Source organism: Moschus berezovskii, chromosome 15 (assembly GCF_049115385.1).
Source record: "Moschus berezovskii isolate FMDL1 chromosome 15, NW_MosBer_1.0, whole genome shotgun sequence".
Classification (NCBI taxonomy): Eukaryota; Metazoa; Chordata; class Mammalia; order Artiodactyla; family Moschidae; genus Moschus; species Moschus berezovskii.
Window position 1 is genome coordinate 21,891,864 of NC_142474.1, and position 19,565 is coordinate 21,911,428.

The window sequence follows — 19,565 nt, forward strand, 5'->3', positions numbered from 1 at the left end:
ACTTTGGGGTTCACCAGAAACTAACACAACATTGTAAATTGACTATACTCCAGTTTAGGAAAAGATGCATGGGGGAAAAGAAAGAAAAAGAATGTCAGTGTCTCTGAGGACGTCACACAAATCCTGCGGGAATTCCAGGGAACTTGTCAACGTTCCTAAGGAACCTAGATGTACCTGGGAAATTCTGGTTCTAGCTGAGAGAAGAACTACAATTTCTCTGGACATAGTAGTCATGCCAGCACTCTTCCCCTTCCCAAGGGGGCACTGAGGGAATCTGGGAGCCCACAGGCTGCACCTGGAGTCTACACCAGGATCTGAGGGTCCCCTGGACTAGGAACAGGACCTTGAGTGCATCTCTTCTCATTTTTGGGTCTCAGGTTCCCAGTAGGTACTGACTTTAGTGGTGCCTCCCTGATGGACAGGGTGGGTAACTTGCAAACTGCAAAGGGTTGTGCCCAAGGAAGGGGCTGCTGTGGCCACCAGGATGGATATCTCTGGTGCTCTCCCGGGGCCCATGCCCAGTAGAGAGGAATCAGAGGCAAGGCAAGGCAGAGGCCCCGGACCCCCATGGGCCTCTCCTCAGCCCGTTTTCTTATCCTTCCCAGGCATCCAGGTTGTCCCAGTGTTCTCAGGTGACACTGCTGTGGGAGCCTAAAGTCGGTCACAAGGACACGTGGGCTAGGCGGGCCGCCAGGGGAGGGCTGGCTGATCTGTGAGCTGCCTGCAGGCTCTTGGCCCATTTCACACCTCACGCAGCAGAAGGAAGACAAACAGCCCCACCAGTGGAGTGATGCCAGGCCTGAGGGATGAGACAGCGTGACCAGGATGAGTCAGGGGCAAGTGCACACAGAGTCAAAGAGCCAGGTGGCCCCCTGGTTAAGTCCCTTCCACCTGGACGCCTCTGTTTGCACCATCTGTAAAAGAGGCGCATCAGGGGCTGGAGACAGCCATCTGGGAGGGTTATCCGTTGACAGCGGGGCAAAGCAGCCTGGCCAGCTGCCACCCCCGCCTGCAGTCTGTTCATCCCGAGTCTAGATGCGCCAACTGGGGAGGTCGGGGGGGCGCTCCTTTTCCCTTTCTAGGGGACTTATGTGGGGCATCACCCTACAGCCTTGGAAGACACACTGTGCTTTTTAATCAGACCAACATCCACATGAGTAAATTCCACAATTCTTTTTGTCTGTACTGAGTCATAGAATTTTTAAAAACCGTGTACTTCTCACACCCTTGAAGCAGCACATACAGACATAAGTGCACGCAGAGAAGCATAGAGCTGCGGGAGTCGGTGTAAAGTGAACCTTCTCATGTGTTATGGGCTGAATTGTGACCACACCGCCCCCCAGCTGATATGGTGATGTCTTCGCTCCTGTACTCAGAACATGACTGTATTTGCAAGCAGGGTCTTTAAAGAGATGATTAAGTTCAATGAAGTCATGAGGGTCGGCCCTAATCCAATAACAGGAGCATCCTTGTGTAGCCAAGGGTGGTCCATTCAATACTCTGCAATGACCTATATGGGAAAAGAATCTAAAACTAAAGTGGATATGTATACATCCAACTGGTTCACTTTGCCATACAGCAGAAAGTAATACAACATTGTAAATCAACTATGCTCCAATAAAAATTAAGGGGGAAAAAAGACTGGTGTCCTTGTAAGAAGAGGTTGGTGCTAGGAGAAAGTCAAGGCAGGCAATATGAAGGGTTGACAGGAAGGGAGAGAAATTTTAGACACAGGAGTCAGAGAAGGCCTCACTGAGAAACCAACTTAGACAAGATAGCACAGGAGAAGAGAAGCAGCTATAGTGACGTCTAGAGGGATGAGCAGTCTGGGCAGAGGGACAGCAGTTGCAAAGGTCCTGGGGTGGGAAAGATGCTGGTGCGTTGGAGGGATAGTTGGGAGGCCAGCAAAGCTGTCTTGAAGCTGACAAGTGGGAAAAGAACAGAGGATGAGGTCAGATAGTCAAGGAGAGAGATGTACTTCTTTGCATCCACAATATGATCCACAATGAGAAAAACACTTTCAAATCTCCCTTGACTTTAAGGCACTAAATATTTAAAATAATCTTTTAGGGACTTCCCTGAAGGTACATTGCGGGGGGTGCTGGTTCAATCCCTGGTTAGGGAGCCAAGACCCCACATGCCCAGCAGCCAAAAATCAAAATATATAACAGAAGCAATATAGCAATATTGTAACAAATTTAATAAAGACTTTAAAATGGTCCACATCACAAAGTAAAATAATCTTTTAGATTATTATTGTAGAAGAGGAAAACATTTTTCTCTACATGTCTAGATTCTTTTGATATGCTCTATTAATTAAACTGACATAAGGTAGATGAACAGAAGAAAACTGAATTTAATTATGTATGTATGGGAGTTCCATAAAAATATGAGAAAGAAAAAGTGAAAGTCGCTCAGTCATGTCTATCTTTGCAACCCCATGGACTATACAGTCCATGGAATTCTCCAGGCCAGAATTCTGGAGTGGGTAGCTGTTCCCTTCTCCAGGGAATCTTCCCAACCCAGGTCTCCCGCATTACAGGTGGATTCTTGACCAGCTGAGCCATCAGGAAAGTCCAACAATACTGGAGTGGGTAATCTATCCCTTCTCCAGCAGATCTTCCCGACCCAGGAATTGAACTGGGGCCTTCTGCATTGCAGGCAGATTCTTTACCAGCTGAGCTACCAGAAAAGCCCAAAAATATGAGAACCAAGGCCAAATGCAGCAGCTGACACCTCTAATGCCATCCTGAACTAAGGAACTGGATACAGGCCTGGGGCCCAAAGCGGAGGAGAGTAATTCACAGGATAATAAGGAGAGGAGATTTTTGCCAGTTACATGTATACCCTGCCATAGAGTTAGGTCATTCAGATAGAAGTTATCTCTGGTGGGACTTCATTGGTAGTCTAGTGGCTAGGACTTCGTGCCCCCAATGCAGTGGGCCCAGGTTCGATCCCTAAACAGGGAACTGAATGCCACATGCCACAACTAAAAGTTTGCATGCTGCAACTAAGAAAAAAACAGATCCCGTTTGCTGCAATGAAAATCAAAGATCCTGTGTGCAGCAACTAAGACTTGACATAGCCAAACAAATAAAGTAATTAATTTAAAAAATAATAGTAGATACTATTTTTTTTTAAGTTATCTCTGGTAATAGCTCTCTCCTTGAGCCAGGCCCCCTATTTAATTATTTTAAATAATTAAAGGAGAGGTAAAAGTTTTTCTTGAGTCTGCCTGGTGGGCTTGATTGCCTTCAGCTCAAAATAATCTACATGCCAAAGTGGGGTATTTGAGGGTCACATATTCTGCTCCCCTTTGAGCTTCCCTGGGGGTTCAGTGGTAAAGAATCTGCCTGCAGTGCAGGAGACATGGGTTCGATCCCTGGGTTGGAAAGATCCCCTATAAAAGGAAATGGCAACTCACTCCAGTATTCTTGCCTGGAGAATCCCATGGACAGAGGAGCCTGGCAATTTACAGTCCATCACGTTGCAGAATTGGACATGACTGAGAGACTAAAATACTATAATCTATTAAATTTTTTTAAATAACAATTTAACACAAAGTAATATTGATTGAGAAATGAATGTTTTAATGAAATGGATGGCTTTTTCCCAATTAGCTGTTTTACCTGTGAATTAATTTACTCATTGCTAGAAAGCAAGGTTCAGCACCCATCAAAGACCTAATTTGCATCTTCAAAGAGCCAAGTGCCACAAACAATTCTATATACTTTTTCAGCAAATAAGCAGAGACGCATGAAAGGAGTTTTATTAAAACTGTGTTGCTCAATCCTTTGAACTGCTTTCATTGTGTATGACAAAAATCACAAGGGGATGTATTATCAAAAAATGTTTCTCAATAACTCCAAGTAAGTTAAGACTAGGAGCAATAATAACACTCTTTTGTTGAAAGCAAATTGAAAACCACTTGGCTTGTTACCTGGGCCTTCCAGGATCACTCACAGCCCATTTATTCCAAGCCCTGGAGGTGATGTTCCAAGGCAAAGCTCTTGAGTAGGAACTGGGGCAAAAAGAAAAATGTTTTCTAATGAAGTTCCGAAGAAACATGAGAAGAAGGAAAGGTGGTAAGGTTTGTGGAAGAAGCCACTCTTGAAAAGAGGGTTCTGGGAATGAAAACATAGAAAAGTTGGGAATCAGTCAATGGACTCCCATAAAAATCCTCTAAATGAACCCATGGAGAGTGTTCTTCTAACTCTGCTGCAACCCACAGGACTCACAACATGGTGATGCATGGAAAATGCATCTGTGGATTCTGGGCTTAAATCCTGAGTCTTCCTTTTATTATCAGTGTGTTCTCAGGCTGCTTAACTAACCTGAGTCTGTTTCCTCATCTGTAGAATGGGAGCAAGAATAAAGACATTAAAGAAGAAGAAAATAAGGGGTTTGGCCACGTGGCGCCCGTCACACGGCGAGTGCGCAGAGGACCTTAGCTGCTATTGTGAGGAGACTCTGCACCTCCCTTTGGCGGCGTTTCGTCACCATTTTACCATGATTATTCTCATTAACTAGACCATCCTGGCAGTGAGGGAGCCCAAGAGGCAGGACTTCTGAATCCAGCCCTCCTCAACCCGAGCAGCCCAACTCTCATCTGTTTTTCTATTTGGGCTGTCCAGAAACCCTCACTCATCTTTTCATCTTGATTATCCTATACTTGATTATCCCTGGTGGCTCAGACAGTAAAGAATCCACCTGCAATGCAGGAGACCTGGGTTCAATCCCTGGGTTGGGAAGATTCCCTGGAGGAGGGCATAGCAACACACTCTAAGTATTCTTGCCTGGAGAATCCTCAGGGACAGAGGAGCCCGGTGGGCTACAGTCATGGGGTTGCAAAGAGCTGGACACAACTAGGTTTAAGCCTTTCTATTGTACTTATTATTCTCTGGTGGCTCTGCAGTAACGAATCACCTGCAATGCAGGAGACCCAGGTTCCCTCCCTGGGTCAGGAAGATCCCTTGGAGAAAGACATGGCTATTCATGCCAGCATTCTTGCCTGGAAAATCCTATGAACAGAGGAGTCCATGGGGTTGCAAAGAGTTGGACACAACTGAGCAACTAAGCACAATGATAGCTTCCGGTGAATGATGTTGGATTCATGATCTCCAAAGGAGATTTAGCTTCAGGACCAGGGACCAGGCTTGATCACTCAAGAGCTTTTGTGTAGCAGAGTTTTTATTAAAGAATGAAAAGGGACAGAGAATGCTCCTGACATAGACATCTGGAGGGGGAACGGAGAGTGCCCTACTCGCTAGTGTGACACGACTGAGTATGCATACACCTCAACTCACAATCCTTCGTACAGAGTTTAAGCTGAGTTGCTTTGTTGTATAATCATCAGCTCTGGGCTTAAAGAAAACAAAAAGTCTGTCCCTTTCTCCTCCTTGAGAGCTCCAGACCCCTCTCTCCTCCTTGGGGATCCTGGACTTCTTATCAACCTACCTAGGAATGGACTTTCTCAACAACACAGCACATCCTTGATTATACCATGTTAGACTATAGTGTGATGTGATCTCATTGAGGTTGATTACCTCAATCCTAGTAGGTATTCTCATCGGTAGACTGACCGATGAGGCAGTTCAGTTTGAAAACCCTTTGGTGCAACAATTATCAGCCTTACCCCCACCTCCTCTGGTCACTCCGCAGGGCCCTGTGTTGGGGTGGGCTTAAATGTCACCCCATCATCTCTGTGGGTTAGGTCGGAAGCACGTGCACCAAAGTCAGGACCACCTGCATTTGAGTCTCAGCTCTGCTCTTCCAGCACTGGGTGACCTCAAGTCCTCCCTCTGAGTCTCAGTCTCCTCATCTGTAAAGTGGAGTCAATGTGAAGCGCTGTTGTGATGCCTGAATGAATTGCATGCCATCACGATGCTAGGCACAAAGTAAACTGGATCCACTGTTGTCAAGATTTGCACAAAGAGCCCCACAGGCATGATCAGGAGTCCTCAGCTGCCCTCGAGCACTGCCTTTTCTTCACCAGGTAGCCCTGGCAAGTCATACCCATTCTGCGCCTCAGCGCTCCCCCTGTGAAATGGGAATCCCAATCCCTATTTCTCCTCACAATTCCCAGATATAGGTCAAATGAGATCACAGCTACCACACATAACCCCCCAGTGGGAGAGAGGTTGCCCAAGTCTGGGAAGGGGCCCTGGGGCCCATATCTCCCACCCTGGACAAATGACAGGGCCCAGAGGCCACAGGCTGTGTCTGGGCCAGGACTCAGCCTGGGCAAGGATTTCCAGGCTCCAACTTGGCTCCCCAAGCAAGAGAGCTGCCTAAATTTAAGGGATGGTAGGGAGGGGAGGCTGTCCCACTCATGCACCCTGGAATATAGCAACTGCCTAGAATATGATCATTATATAAAGGATCAGATGTGTGGCTCAAGATAGCGTAGTGAAACCGTTTACCACAGATTGGGACTTGAATCCACGTGCTGGCATTTGAACCCAGCCAAAACCCTGCTTGGGACTTGAACCCACGTGGATGGGACTCAAACCCAGCCAAAACCCACGGTACCTGGTTTCAGAACCTAATGAAGCTCAGGTTTTTAATGTCTCATCACAGAAAGAATTCAGTGAGAGACAAAGGGGTAGATAAGAAGTGGATTTATTCAGAGTCAGAGAGAAGCACACTCCACAGGGTGTGACCCATCGCAGAGGCCGAGCGCAGCAGCTGCGAAATGTGGCGTGGTCTGCTAGCTCGCTCAGTCGTGTCCGACCCTGTGCAACCCCACAGATGGCAGCCCACAGGCTCCGCCGTCCCTGGGATTCTCCAGGCAAGAACACTGGAGTGGATTGCCATTTCCTTCTCGTGGCATGGTTAGTTGTTTTTTATAGGATGGATAATTTCATATGCTAATGAGTGGGAGGACTATTCCAACTATTTGGGGGAAGGGGCGGAGACTTCCAGGATTTGGGCCACAGCCCACTCCTTGGCCTTCTAACAGTACCTTGGAACTGTCATGGGACTTGAACCCACGTGCTGGCACTCGAACCCAGCCAAAACCTCTGAGTGTGTCATTTCACTTGCTGATTCAGGATCGAGGTCTAATCTTGTCTGCCATCTTGGTCCCATTCGCTTCTAATCAGTTTATGCGGTGCCCTTGGGCTATGTCTTTCAAAAGTTGTGCCCTGTTCCAGTAGTGACAGGAGCTGGGAGGCTTTTCTTGGTCCAGAAACTAGGGAACAAAGACTGAACTTGGATAGGGACGACAGAAGAGTTTGAATGATCCCAGCAACTTGGAGGGGGTGGGTGGAGCAAGTCTGAGATGGAGGAAGAAGGCAAGTGAAGGAAGGAGAGAGAGCTCTGACAACGGTGTAGGCTGAGCAGCTGGGAGAAAGATGCCGAATTCCCCAGAGGAAGATAAACGGTCAGCTAACTTGGCCACCTCATGCGACGAGTTGACTCACTGGAAAAGAGTCTGATGCTGGGAGGGATTGGGGGTAGGAGGAGACAGGGACGACAGAGAATGAGATGGCTGGATGGCATCACTGACTCGATGGACATGAGTTTGAGTGAACTCCGGGAGTTGGTGATGGACAGGGAGGCCTGGCGTGCTGTGATTCATGGGGTCGCGGAGAGTCGGACACGACTGAGCGACTGGACTGAACTGAACTGAACAGGAGGGATGGCAGCATTCAGGTTGGGGGTGGGGTGGGGCATGAGGTCAGCTCAGGGCTCAGAACAAGGGCTTTTTATCACTGGCCCCACAGATCCCCTAAGGCAACTGCCTGGTTTGTTCTTATCAAGCCCAGGCCATGCCAGCTTCTGCATTTGCTCTTTTCAGAGTCACCTCTTGCCTGGAAAGTGACTGGGGCTGGGAGTTGAAGGCTGGCCAACTCTGTCACACTTGGTTCATTCCTTGATGCAGGAGAGAGGGACAGACTTAATGCCTTGGGGGGGATCTCTTGAAACACCCTACAAAGAGGTACAACCGAGTCTAGGGCTGAGCATCGAATACCAAGCCTAACCCTAGCACCTGCTTGCTCTTTCACACCTCAGTGTCCCTGACTGCCCAATGGGGATGGTAAACTAAAGCAATATTTCTCAAAGTCTTTCTGCCAGCCTCTCTGTGAGGTGTATTAAATTCAGACTCCAGTCCCCCATCCCAAAGCTACTGAGTCAGAAGCCTGGGAGTGGAAGGCCTGGGAGCCTGCATCTATACACATTGCCAAGGTATTCTGTGCTCACTGGGATTTGAGCTGCAGTGATGACAGAGAAGGAGCTTTGACGTGGACTCAGAAGCTGTGGTCCTGACCCTGCCACGCTACTCCCAGCTTGTGGCCCTGGGCTAGTCCCTTTGCCTCTCTGGGCCTCAGTCTCCCCAGCTCCAAAGTAGCATCTCTTAAAATCTGCCAGAGGGGTGGGGTTGCATTTCTTGAGCACTTGCGCCCACACCTGGGTTTTTAGGTTGAATATGACATTGAGCCACAGACACTGACTCTGCTCTGGAAATCATCCGCTAAATGGGAAGTTTAATCATTTGAGAGGGAGGCTGGACAACACTGGTGGGGCGCCCGCATCCAGTCAGGGAGCCTCGGGGCCTGGCAGGAAGGAGGTGGTAACTGAGAGCACAGGATGGCTTTCTGTGCCTAAGCTTAAACCTCGGGGCTCAGTATTGGGAAACCTCAGGAGATCAGATTGGGTGGACATCCTCTTCACAGAGGGAAGCCCTGGGAAAAAGAAATGCCAATATCCATGTGACCAGGCCTCTCCAAGTGCCCTCCTCTCTTTCTTGGCCCAACCCCTGACTGAGGCTCCAGCCTTTCCCACTGCGGTCTACCTTGTCCACTTCAGCATGTCCAACACCAGCATCAGGTTCCTCCCCTTCTTCAAGAAACTTCCACAGCTCCCCACTGCCTACAGGAGAAAACTCAAAGTCTTTGGCCAGTCTTCCAGGCCCCCATCTCCTGCTGCTCACCTGCTTCTATCAGACTATTCCTTTCCCTTTTCTCCAAACCCTCTGGGCTTCCTTACTTCCGTACCTCTACTCACTGCGGTGCAATGGAAGAGAGCCAGTGAATTTCAGAGGTGGTAGGGCCACTTTCAAGGCTCTGTGATGCTGTGACATTTTGATGAAACTGGAAGGGCCCTTGTGAGTGATTTGACTAAATGAGTCAAACAGAAATGACACCACGTGACTTCCAAAACTGGATCATAAAAACATTATTCAGTTTCCATCTGTGCCTTTGAATCCAGAATGTGGACAGGCTGTCCACGTACAGGCGTTCTGGCCAACGGCCACCGTCAACTGCCAGACAGGTGAATGAAGAACCCTCCAGGTGATTCCATCCCCCAGATATCAAGTCACCCAGCCATTATTCCCAGCTGAGGGCTGACACCTTGGAGCAGAGATGAGCTGCCCTGATCCACAGAAACTATGTGGTAACTAAAACTGTAACATCACTTTGCTGACTGCATAGTCAAAGCTATGGTTTTTCCAGTAGTCATATATGGATGTGAGAGCTGGACGATAAAGAAGGCTGAGTGCTGAAGAATTGAAGCTTTTGAACTGTGGTGCTGGAGAAGACTCTTGAGAGTCCCTCGGACAGCAAGGAGATCAAACCAGTCCATCCTAAAAGCAATCAACCCTGAATATTCATTGGAAGGACTGATGCTAAAGCCAAAGCTCCCATACTTTGGCCACCTGATCCGAAGAGCCAACTCATTGGAAAAGACCCCCGTGCTGGGAAAGATTGAGGGCAAGAAGAGAAGGGGGTGACAGAGAATGAGATGGTTGGATGGTATCACTAGCTAAATGGTCATGAGTTTGAGCAAACAACAGGGAGATGGTGAAGGACAGGGAAGCCTGGTGTGCTGCAGTTCATGGGGTTGCAAAGAGTTGGACACAACTTAGCAACTGAACAACAACAGCTAAAACTGTGCTTTATGACACAAAGTTTTGATATGGTTTGTTACTCCAGATTAGTAGCAGAAACATCTATTAAGCAAGCTCTTTGAGGGGGACATCTAGCATTTGTTGTTTGGCCACTATAACTGAAATAGGACACCATGGGGTTACCTGAGAAGTCTCATTGCATGTCCTGCCATGAAATCTGCTGCCCACCCCGCAATGCTTCAGGGAGCCCTCTCACTCACATGCATAAAGCTGGAATCCCTGCAATTTTGAGGAGCATCCTCGGTTTATCAGGGAACCCTTAGAATCATCCAAAACTGGTGGAGATGCTTAGTAAAGCCTCTTCGCACTTTTAAATTTAAAATAGCAGTTTATTTGGCTTTTGTTATTGTCAGCTCAGGATGCAGTGATGGTTTGGTCCATCTACTATGAGCAGAAGGAAGGGGCAATGTGATCTGAGGCCTGAACAGTCAGGCCAGGTGTTGAAGATATTCTCTTGAGTCAGCAGGGCTAAGCCCACCAAGCCTCACTCCTCTGTTATACACCTGTCACTGACCCAGAAGTCCCAGTGTTCTAGACCCCATTATCATTTGGACCACCCACCCCAAGCTTCTCTGCCCAAATTCTCATCTGATCCAACCTCATCTCCTTTTCCTTCCCTGGTCCTCCAAACTTTTCCATCTTCTCACTTTGAAAGAACGCCTGAGCATATCCTTTGACTTCTGAGAAATCATAGACAATGGAAAATGAAATGAACTGCATATGACCCCCAAATGTAGCCCCCACAAACAGTTCAATTCTTTCAAAAATTAAATAGCAGAAAAACTTGTTGAAGGATGTGGGTTTTCTAATGTCTGAGAAAGATGTGAGGGACGTATGGAGGGCTTCACTGCCCCTCCACCTGCACAGGACCAGCTGTGGGGCTGCAGAAGGGGGTAGGGGCAGACCCTGAAGGGCCTCGTGAGCAGTGGTGAGGGGTCTGGATTTCGCTCTGGGTACCACAACAAGTCCATAGACGAGCTTGAGGCAGAGAAGGGAGGTGATTGGTCGTGCAATTTAAAAGACCCAACCCTCTGGCGGCTGAGTGGAGAGTGGTGCAAGACTGGAAGGAGGAGACCAGTGAGGAGGCCGGAGCAGGGGGTCATAGGAAAGATGACGGGAGGGGGACCAGGTGGAGGCAGAAATAGAAACAGCGGATGAATTCATAAGGATTTATAGGAGGTGGTTCTAACACTGGAAGTAGGAACACAGCAGCCTTAGCCACTGGCCTGGGAATCAAGTTCTGGTCTCCCTCTTGAGGCACCGCCCTTTAAGGTGGGACTTCCTCCCTTCTAACCCTTCCCAGGGCAGGTTGGACAGGAAGATCCACCCTACTTCTAAGCCCACCTCCCAGGAGCTAAGGTTCGGGTGTTACCAAGAGACCAGGAGAGAAAGAGACCCTGGATCCTGGGGAAGGGTAATAGATTGTGCAGGCACTAGAGGGGTCTCAGATGATGCTTCCTCCTCCGAGAGGCCTTCTCTGACCACCCAAAGGTGCCTCACTCTCCCTCTTCCCTCCTTGATATGTATCCGTGTTTATCTTTTTAACCCTCAAGACAATCTCAAAATAGCCTTCTTGTTTGCTAATTTACTTATTCTTGTTTTCCTAGAATTTCCTAGAATTGTTAAAGATCCGTCTTGTGGAGTAGGACTGAAGCTCCAGGAGGGCAGAATAGCCACTTAGTGAGTGAAGGAATGAATGATGCAGTCAGGAATAAGCCTAATACATCGGGTTACAATAGACGAAATAATAAATATAAACTAAATAATTTAACTCCCCGACATTTAAGTGAAAGAGAAAACAAGACATGGAGGGGAAGTTCTTTTTAAAAATCACTGGGAGGAAGATACAAAAGGACTTAAAAAGGACTTTAATACTTCTTTGCCCCTCAAGGCAATAAGCTGGCATCAAATAACTCTGCTAAAACTGCTCTAAATGTCCTCTGTGGCTCTAATGGAGCTGTTTGGAGGAAAAACTCCTGCCTTTCTCCAGGAAGGATCCCTTGGGCATCTCTTGCTAGCAATGCCAAGTACCCTTCCTTGTTTTCCGTTTAGCTGATCAGAGGTGCATAAATTAATCAACAGAAACTTCAATAGAGTTGGGAGACCAGAATAGGAACTCTCACATCCCGTGACAATAGCCGAGCCCTGACAGGAAGAAGAAAGATTTCTCTTCTCTCCTGGCAAGGACTCAGCCAACGAAAAACCATGGACCCTTTGTTTACTAGAGCCCTCCCCACTTCCTTTCCCCCTCTGTAAAAGTGTTCTTCTCTTGCCTTGGGGGGACATGCACACAGCTCACCATGGTTGCAGACCCCAAGTTATACTTTTCTGCTGGTCCTGAATAAGCTCATCTTTGCTGAAGAAATAACTGGCAGTCTTTTAGTTCTAGGTCAACAGAGGCAAGAGGGTCCCAAAGGCTCACACTCTAGAAATTCTAACCACAGCAAGCAGAAATTAAGCACTTACTGTGTGCCAGCCTTGGTGCTAATAAGCACCTCAGAAAACAAAAAATGATCTCATTTAAATAGCCTCACACTCATTTTAAGATATTATTATTATTATGTATTTTCTATATAAGAAAGTGCTAGTCACTCAGTCACATCTGACTCTTTGCAAACCCATGGACAGTAGCCTACCAGGCTCCTCCATCCATGGAATTCTCCAGGCAAGAATACTGGAGTGGGTTGCCATTCCCTTCTCCAGGGGATCTTCCCAACCCAGAGATCGAACCCAGGTCTCCCTCATTACAAGCAGATTATTTACCATCTGAGCCACCAGTGAAGCCCACCGATAAGAAAACTCAAGATTAGAAAGCTAAGGGCATCACTAAGTCAAACAGTGACCATGATGGAATGTGAATCCCATTCTCCTGACTCCAAAAGTCTTGCTCTTTAATAACCTCCTGATGCTAGAGTTGAGGCTGGTGATGTATAAAGCTGTCCTGTGGCAGAGAAACCTCTCTGTAGAATGCTGTCTGATGGTTTTCAACATGAAGAGATTGGCCGTTTTCCTCACTGTCTGGCAGAGAGGGTTTCCAGGAGCCCTGGGGTGGGGCTTGGGGAGCAGTTGCTCTGAGCAAACAATACATGGCCAGAGTCTAAGTTTCAACGGACATACAGTCATTGGGCTTTATTTTTAGAAAAAGAGCTCGTTTGTAAAGAACTGATCTGGGAGATTCCTTGCTCATTTTGTGGGCTGCTGCTGCATCCATGCCTCCTCAACTGGGACCTGAAGACATGAGATGCCTGGTATTTCTGCAGAATCTCTATGGCAACAGGAGCCTCACTGCCCCTCAGTTCATAGATAAGACCTGTGGTTAGACATAGAAGACTTTACCATGCTCACGCATATACCTGGTTTCCCCTTCCTTCTGATCACACTTCCCTACCCCTTGAAGTCAAGCTAGATCATGGGACCTGCTTTGGCCAAAGAAATGTGAGTGAAAGCAATGCTTCCTGGTGGAAGCCTGGAAGTGCTGGTGCTTGACTCCCTCCTTATGCTTTCTTTGCTCTGGGGACTGTGCAGATCTGGGGACAAATTCAGCCCAGAGCTTCCCCTGCAGCTTCTGAACAGAGACAGTGTGGTAAGTGGAGAGGGCTTGAGCCCTGCAGCTAAATCATCAGGTTTAAACCCCAGCTCTGTCATTCTGCAGCTGTGCAACCTTGGGCAAGTCACTGCAATTCTTGATGCCTCAGTTTCCCCACCTGCAAAATAGGGACTATCCTGATACTTACCTCATGGTGCTCTCATGAGGTTAAATGAGACCAAAGTCTCAGTGCCAGGCTCAGCAGGTAGCAAGCGCTCCATAAACACCTCTGAGGAGGATAAGGCAGGAAGATATCTTATTTTTGCCTCTTTCATCTCTCCCCTGGGACCTGAGATGCACCCATCCACCACCCTCTGGACCGAGGTAAGTCACAAGCTGGGAACATAGAGAAGACGGGGAGGGGAGAGGGCAGGTGAAAGCTGAGAAAGGAGTGGAGACCCTTGTCATCTTGGCGAATGGGAGTTAGGCCAGAGGGCAGCCCTCCGGCAGTGTGCAGTCAGTCTAATGACTTTGAACTTGCTACCTCCCTGTGCGCTGTGGAGTAGGGGTGGGGGAACTGAGGAATGAGAGATCAGCCAAGCTGAAAGCTGAAGAAGGCAGTGAGAACTGAATTAAGGTCCCCCCTGCCCATCCACAGGGTCCCCAGAGGTGTCTGGCATTTTTCAGTCATGGACTGAACCATCTTTCATGAGGCTGTAGCTACATCTGCTAGGAGCCCACGGCAAGGTCTTGAACAAGGAAAGAAACACCCAGACCCTGAGGGAGGGTCCTTTGGGGAGACTCGCCCCAACTGCAGGGAAAGAGGAATCTTTTATTGAAAGCATACAGTTCTCAGCTTGGAGTCTGGCATGAAGTCTGAGAGGCCTCGGTCTTCTAGGAGAACTCTATGCCCCTGCCGGGGGCTGACCATGGATGAGATTGTTCATCAATGAAGGCAGTGGCTGGACCCTTTCTCAGGGCAGCAGCAGGTGAGAAGAGGGTTGGAGGGGTGGAGAGGGACCTGCTGAGGAGCTGAAGAGACTTGAGCTGGGGACCGTGTCAAGCCAAGCCTTTCCAGGACTGGTTCCGGCTTCTCCCCAGGCTGTGGCAGCATCTCTGCCTCTGTCATTCAGGTGCTCAGCACCAGAAGGTCCTTGGAGGGCAGAACAGAGAGCTGGTTAGTGAGTGGGGTGGCTTCTGGCTGCAGCTCAGCAGACAGCCGCCGGCCTTGGGGTTGGGCCAGTCGCACTTCTCGGCAGTAACTCTGAACAGTGGAGACAGCTGGGATCAAAGGGGCCTGAGAATACCCTGACTGTGTCATTAGCTTGCTGTGAGCAGGGGATCTTGGGCAAGACATTTCCCCCCCTACCCCTCATTTCCTTCTTTTCCAAATAAAGAGAAGCAGGCCTGAGCCCCTCTCCAAACTCTTCCAAACTCCAGTTTTCATAATTAAAAAGATCTACAACAATAATAAAAGCAACAGATTTAATTCATAGCACAAATGAATACCCATGTGTCCATACTATTATAAGTAATTGAGTAAATAAATGAAGGAGAAGGGATAACTTTTCTTTACAGCAGAACTCCAACTAGTAAGTGTGAAAGGAATTGCAGAGATTAAAAAAATCCATTCAGGCAAACAGCACAGTAATAACTTCTGAAGGCAAAAATCATTAATGAATGACAAAATTAATGGGAAAAGTGTGGTGAGAAACAGAATATTTGCATAGTGTTGAAGTTTAAGCCCCATGAAGTATTGATTAGTTATAAAGGGAGAACATAGTAACTTCGTGGAGAAACCTGGCAGGATCCACCTTAACCACAAGATCAAAGCTGAACATTTCCGGGAAGGAGATGCTGACGTCATGTGCCCTGACATGGTACCCTGACAAGGGCACAGCATTGTTTGGCAGCATTCTTGCCAAAAATACATAACCTCATCTAATTATGAGAAACTATCAATCAAATCCAAATTGAGAGACATCCCACAAATCCAGCCCAACTCATCAGAAATGTCAAGGTCGCAAAACACAAGGAAAATTGAGGAACTTTCACAGATTGAAGGGCACTAAGGAGGTGTGACAACCAACTGTAAAGTGAAAGCCTGGATCCTGAACCAGACAAAAGATGTTAGTGGGGAAGTTGGTAGGTGAGGCCTGTGGATTTGTGTTAATGTTAATTTCCTGACTGTGATCATTGCACCTGGATTACAGCAGATGCTGACACTAGAGGAAGTTGGTGAAGAGTGTTCTGGAACTCTCTCTGTACTATTTTTGCAACTTTTTTATAAGTCTAAAATTATTTTAAAATAAAAAGTTAAAATAAACGGCTAGACCCATATAGTAGTAGTAATAATAAGAAGAAGAATAGCTACCATTTACAGAGGGCCTATAAGACTCTTGAGAGTCCCTTGGACTGCAAGATCAAACTAGTCAATCCTAAAGGAAATCAATCCTGAATATTCATTGGAAGGATTGATGCTGAAGCTGAAGTTCCAATATTTTGGACAGCTGATACAAAGAGCTGACTCATGAGAAAAGACCCTGATTCTGGGAAAGATTGAAGGCAGGAGGAGAAGGGAATGACAGAGGATGAGATGGCTGGATGGCATCACCAACTCAATGGACATGAGTTGGAGCAAGCTCTGAGAGATGGTGAAGGACAGGGAGGCCTGGTGTGCTGCAGTCCATGGGGTCGAAAAGAGTCGGACACCACTGAGCCACTGAACAACACAGAGAGCCTCCAAGAGCCTCTGAGTCTTTCTCTTTTTTTCTGAATCTTTCTTTAAACCAGTGATTTTTCACCTTTCAGACCCAACACCCATTTTTCATTTTATTATAGGTCTTCTTCCTTTATTCTGAAATTAATCTCATAGATTACATAATCTACTGATACATATGTTTTAAAAGCCAGTATAATTCTTTTACTGGAATATACAGAAGAAATAAAAGATAAGTAATTTATAACAAAATAATATGTATTGGGTCAGCCAAAACATTAGTTTGGGTTATTCCATAAGACGTTATGGAAAAACCCAAATGAACTTTTTGGCCAACCCAATATTTTGATATAAAATGCTCAAGCGTGATTATTCAGGAAAGAAAAATTCATCCCTACTCATTTCAAAATTCCCTTCAGGCTGGGGAGGTGGGTTGCAATACAACCTTGGCTGAGAACCACTGGTCTGAGCTGTCTCTGTTACTCCAGTGCAAATCCTGCCTTCGCTAGCTGAGTGACCTTGGGCAGGTGGCCTGCCCTCTCTGGTACTCAGGTCCTTCACCTACAATGTGAGGCAAACATTGACCAGAGCCCTGGTAAGGCGCAAATGCATATAAAACAGTGCAGGGAGCACCGCGCATGCTCAGTAAATGGTGGAAATGATGACAGTGGTGATGAGGGGGTAATAAATTTCTGCCAATCCTGTTCACATTTCCTAAGTGTGATTAAAAAGTGAATGATGACTGTTAACGCTGAAATGCTGTGTCTCACTTAATCTCTCACTGTCCACTCCGTGAGGTGGGTGGTGATATTCCCCATTTTCAGATGAGGAAACTGAGGCTCAGAGTAGTGCCGAGGTCCTGCAGGAGCTCAAGAGAAGGGACCACAACTGGCGCCCCTAAGGACTGCCCAGAGCCGGCATCTGACCCACGTTGCCCATTCAAGGCCACTGCCCCCTCTCTTGACTCTTCCCCAAAGGTAGGGAGGTGGGCTATCCCCTGGGCTGAGGCCCAAGCCTGGCATGAGTGTGAGGAGCGGGGCTCTTGGCACACAGCTGGTGGCTATGCAAATAGGTGCCACCTTTTGAAAAAGACTTTGTCAATCTGGGATCGTGTTCTAAAGAACTAAATCCTGGAGCCAGAACAGTTTGTGCACCAGGATGTACACTGCCCCTTCTTTATTACAGTGATGCTGATAATGACAGACACTTCTAGAATGCTGACCCTGTGCCAGGAGCTGTACAAGGCACTTTATGTGCAGAACCTCTTTTATCCTAAATGCAGCCCTGTAGATACACACTATGATTAGCCCTTTTGTACAGAGGAGATAACTGAGGCCCAGGGTCACTCAGCTGGAAACTGACAAAGTCAGGATTTAAACCTAGGCCAGTGGACGCCAGGACTCTTATTCTTTAACTCCAATGCTCTATTGACCGAACCCCTGATCAAGCCATGTTTAAAAATAAAATTCCAGAGAGATTGGAATGAAAAGTAACAAAATGTTCTAAGCGATAATTTCTGGGTTGCAAATATAACTAGGAAGATAAACATGTTTTTGTTTCATCTTTTTTGTATTTTTTGAATTTCAGATATTGAACATACGCATATTTTGGTAGTGGTAACAAGACCCCCTCCATGGCACCAGCCATGATTACAATTAGCAATTATTTCAGGAATATTTTCCCAAAGGCCCATCTACCCATTGGTTGAAGCTTTGCAAAGGTCAGGGTTTTTGTTCACTACTGTTTCCTCAGCCCCTTGGGCATTGTCTGGCACATATTAGGTGCTCAATAAAAAATTTTCTGATGAACTATGTCACACTTTCACTTTGGGCAAGTCCTTTATTGCTCTGAGCCTCAGTATTCCCATCTGTGAGATGGGGGCAGTGATGAAAGCTTCATTTAAGGCTACTAGCAGCTGTGTTTCTTGTTCCCTCAGCCCCATCCTTTGAAGGCAGAGGCTACTATTGTCCTGTCCTGCCCTTCCCTTCCCTTCTTCCTCCCAATTCCTGGGTTTGCAGAGGAAGGCAGAACAGAGCTCTAGCTCTCCTTACCTCCAAGATGTCAATGTCTGCATTGCTGAAGTCGATGTTGAGGATTTTGGGAAGGGGGACACCAGAGCCCAGCACAGCTGTGGGAAAAATGAACAGGTACAATTAGCAAGGCCAAGAGGCACCAACCTTCCCGAAGCCCCCAGTATCATGTCTTCCATGCCTCCAGGACTTTGTCCTTGCCTGTCCTTGTGTGGTGAGCACACAGCCTCAGCCTTGCCTGCTTGCTGAGTTCTGAGCCTTCCCCGAAATCCTGTTTGGATGTCACCTCTGTGAGGTTTCCCACTCACCAGACTGAGCAACTCTGGGCTCCCACCTCTCTCCCCGAACAACTCCATTACGGAAACCACAACATACTAATGCCCTGTCTTCGAATCTGTCACCACCACCAGATTGTGAGTTTCTTTGGGCAAGGACTGTGTCCCCAGCATCACCCAGACTGGGGTGGAGCACAGGGGAGGAGACAGAGGTTTGCTGAATGAAGGCACGGAAGGAAACACAGGGGACCCCAACAAGTGACCTCCATGGACGGTCTAGATACTCAGAACCTAAGCAGACCTGCTGATTAACATTCTAGAAAGAAAGAAGGAAGAGAGCAAATGAGGAAGGGAGCCAGGGGAGAGGGAGAAGGCAGGTGGGGAACGCGGGACTGAGTGAGGCTGAACTCACTACCTGACTCCAGCAGGACTTATCAGAGGACTAAGGACATTGTGAATCTACCCCCGAGGAACCTATGCAGTATTTCCCAAGCTTGCTTGGTCGTGGAACCCTTTCCTCAGAGTATCTTGTGGGACTGATTTTCTATGGAACCCTTTTTGGGAATCATGGATCTAACCCTACCTCTCAGCGAGAGGTTGGTAAATCTCTCTGAGAATGGTAAATCGCAGTGTAGTGAGATGGAGGGACTTGCTGTCAAGTTCACAGCACCTCCTAGTGGTGAAGCCCAGGTGAGCATCTCCATCTGCTGGCTCCCAGCCCCAGCCATCTCCGGACACCACCCTCTCCTACCAGGGAACAAGCATGGGCCCGGCGACCAGCGCTTTTCTGTGGTTCTGATTCGGTCTCCTCTGGTGACAGGGCCCTGAAAAAAGGTCTGACTGACATCAAGAGTTCTCCAAACGAACTGAGCTGGTATTGATGCCACCCCTCTTCATCCCATCTTCCAAGATGCGGAAGTGGGGAGAGAGAGGTTGGGTCCCAGTAACAATGAGACAAGCTGGGACCTGGGACCCTTTGCTGAAATGCTTGCACCTGGACACACCTCTCCTCAAGCAAGAAAATACAAAGAAACTGTATGGGACTAAAAATAAGAGTTGGGGCAAATTCTGGACGAAAGATACAAATAAACTGAAAACCTAA

At 47.5% G+C, this 19,565-nt stretch overlaps 1 protein-coding gene across 1 annotated transcript in view; it reads right to left on the bottom strand.

Annotated features, from left to right (window-relative positions):
* Positions 1–14,568: 14,568 nt before the first annotated feature.
* BPIFB4 (BPI fold containing family B member 4) overlaps positions 14,569–19,565 on the bottom strand; it is a 35,046-nt gene continuing 30,049 nt past the window's right edge. Inside the window, exons 16-17 of the mRNA XM_055425476.2 lie at positions 18,210–18,286; positions 14,569–14,592 (exon numbers count right to left, since the gene is read on the bottom strand). Coding sequence (XP_055281451.2) covers positions 14,569–14,592; positions 18,210–18,286 — 101 coding nt within the window. The remainder of the gene's footprint in view (positions 14,593–18,209; positions 18,287–19,565) is intronic.